This window comes from Chrysochloris asiatica, unplaced genomic scaffold, assembly GCF_000296735.1.
Source record: "Chrysochloris asiatica unplaced genomic scaffold, ChrAsi1.0 scaffold00015, whole genome shotgun sequence".
In the NCBI taxonomy this organism is placed as follows: Eukaryota; Metazoa; Chordata; class Mammalia; order Afrosoricida; family Chrysochloridae; genus Chrysochloris; species Chrysochloris asiatica.
Window position 1 is genome coordinate 456,523 of NW_006408533.1, and position 2,703 is coordinate 459,225.

The 2,703-nt window shown below is 44.8% G+C and overlaps 1 protein-coding gene across 1 annotated transcript in view; it reads right to left on the minus strand.

Moving 5' to 3' along the window:
- TMEM241 (transmembrane protein 241) overlaps nucleotides 1-2,703 on the minus strand; it is a 184,729-nt gene that overhangs the window by 130,231 nt on the left and 51,795 nt on the right. The window contains exon 4 of the mRNA XM_006835118.1: nucleotides 1,280-1,361. Within this exon, the coding sequence (XP_006835181.1) occupies nucleotides 1,280-1,361 (82 nt within the window). The remainder of the gene's footprint in view (nucleotides 1-1,279; nucleotides 1,362-2,703) is intronic.

Below are 2,703 nucleotides of genomic sequence, written 5' to 3' on the forward strand. Positions count from 1 at the left end.
TGAGACTGGTGAACGGCTGACCAGACACGGCTTGAACATCTTGTGAGCAACTGTGGCAGCGGAGAGAGGCCTAGCTGAGCAGATTCACATGGATGCCAGGAAAGGAGGATGTCTTCTTTTCCCCCCATAGTCCCCTGGTGACCTGAGGTGTGGCAGCTCCTACCCCAACCACTCCCAGTGCAGACCGGGAGTTCAGAGCCATGTGGTTGGGAGCCACGGCAGTGTGATTTGGGGACTGGCTGTGCTCAATTCCAGACCTATAAAACCCACAGATCCACCAGATCAGTCATGCTGTCCCCAGCTTCCTTTTGGTCCTAACAGACACTAAAACCAGTTCCATGAAGCACCCCCATGAACTACTTCTGGATTGAGTGCCCTGAACATAGATAACACGGAGGCCAACAGGAAGTCCATCTAGGGCCCGGAACTCTGCTGCCACATCCCTCCCACAAGCACCCTGTGAGCTTCTGGAATTACAGGAACCCTCCCACCCTCACCCGAGATTTCTCTGCTCTGGGTCCAACAACTGCACTGTTTGTTTTTACAAATACAACAACCCCACAATGCCCCAGGGACAACAGACAAATTTTACCTCACATGAAGAAAAGGCTAACTTGTTTTGCAAATTGTGTGATTTTCCAAAAACCATTTCGGAGAGCTACAAGCCATTTGCAGTCAGGGTACAAGTGGAGAGGCAACATCATGGATGAATGGTCCTCCTGAGGCTGAGTTGTTTTCTGTCAATGGCGGTATTAACATGACAAAATAACTAACTTGTTGGAGTTTTATAGAATGTATCTGGCAGCAGCTTTGCTCTTCACAATCCCTGCCTTAGGAGGATGGAGTGAGAAGACAGAGCAGATAACTTGCTTTATTAACAGTTTCCATGTTGTGAATATCAAGTCTGTGCCAGGCACTCTATGCACACAATTGGTCTTCACCCACCAAGACGCGCTGCCAATTGGCCGCGGTTCCTCAGAAGCACAGAGCCCACTATGCACTCGGACCCTATGCCTGTGGTCAGCCTACATTCAGGCAGAGTGGACTGGCCCTGCCCTTCCATCTCCAGGGGCATGGCCTGTCTGTGGTGGCTCCCCAAATATCTTTACTCTCTGTTCCTTACTTCTCCATCTTATAAGACAAGTTGGTCCTTCTCTGTTATCTGGTGATGTAAATTCTGAGAGAGGAAATAAAAGGTCCTCATGATCCAAGGCTCACTCAGTGAAAAGGTACAGAGGAAGAGCAATGAAAGGTATCCCCTAAAAGCCCTAATACTTACTAGTCTGGACAGTGCTCTGGAACCAGCATAGATTATACCCACAAACAGCACTGAAGCAGGAAGCCACATCAAAACATCAGATCTGGAAAAATAGAAAAACGCCATCATATATTTGCCACTTACATCAAAAAACCTAGCTGGAAGGTATTAATCCTACAGACACAATCACAAAGTTAGGCCTACGCGTACAACTTCATCAAGCAAATACCACTCCTGGGTAGTTATTCAAATGAGATGAGAATATATTTATACATTAAAACCTGTAAGTAAATGTTTGTTGGTGGTGGTGGTGTTGTTAAGTGCTGTCGAGTCAGTTCTGATCCATAGTGACCCTGTATAGGGTTTCTGAGGAGCAGCTGGTGAGCTTGAACCACTGATCTTGAAGTTCAAACAGCTTTGCAGTCTGGCACATTAACCCACAGCGCCAGAAGCAACCTAGATGTTCTTCAATAGATTAAACAAACTGTGGTACATCCACACAATAGAGTATTACTATTCAGTGATAAAAAGAAATGAGCTATTAAGCCATGAAAAGCCATGGAGGAAACTTACATGTTTAATGTTAAATGAAAGAAGCCAGTATGAACGAGCTAAATACTATATTCCAACTATCTGATACTCTGAAAAAGATAGAACTACGTTGTTGTTGTTCAGTGCTGTTGTGTCAGTTCCGACTCACAGTGATCTTGTATAGGTTTTCTGACAAGCAGGTGGTGGGTCTGAACCACCGACCGTATAGTAAGCAATCCAGTGCTTATCCTATAGCACCACACCAGGACTCTGGCAGACCTATAAAGGTAGTGAAATGATCACTGGTTGCCAGGAGGCCAGGAAGCCAGGAGTGAGTATGAACAAGTGGAACACAGGGCTTTGGGGGCAGTAAAATCATTCTATATGATACTGAACATACAACAGGAACATTTGTCAAAACTCATAGGTGTATACAACAAAAAGAGTGAACCCTACTATATACTGTAGGCTTTAGGTAAAATAATGTACCAATATATTAGACTATCAATTTATAACAAATGTATCACCAGAATGCAAACTGTTCATCACGCAAGGGAAAGAAAGGGCATATGGGAACTCTCTGTACTTTCTGTACATTGTTTCTATAATTCTAAAACCGCTCTAAAAAATAGTCTCTTAAAAAAAATACAGTCTGGCTCATTCAGCACAATGTGGTCTTTTTCAAGTGGGAGAGTGGCGGAGGCAGCAAAGCCTTCTTCCTACGACCTGTAATTCTGCCACCCACCTACCAGGACCCATCCTAAAACCAGAGCACCCAAGAGCTGGAAACGAGAAAAGTCTTGCTGCAAGCTGGTGGAGACACCAGGTCTGATACATTTTTTTAAAGGGTTGTTGTTGTTGTTAGGTGCCATGGAGTCAGCACGAACTCATAGCAACCTTATGCACAGTAGAAC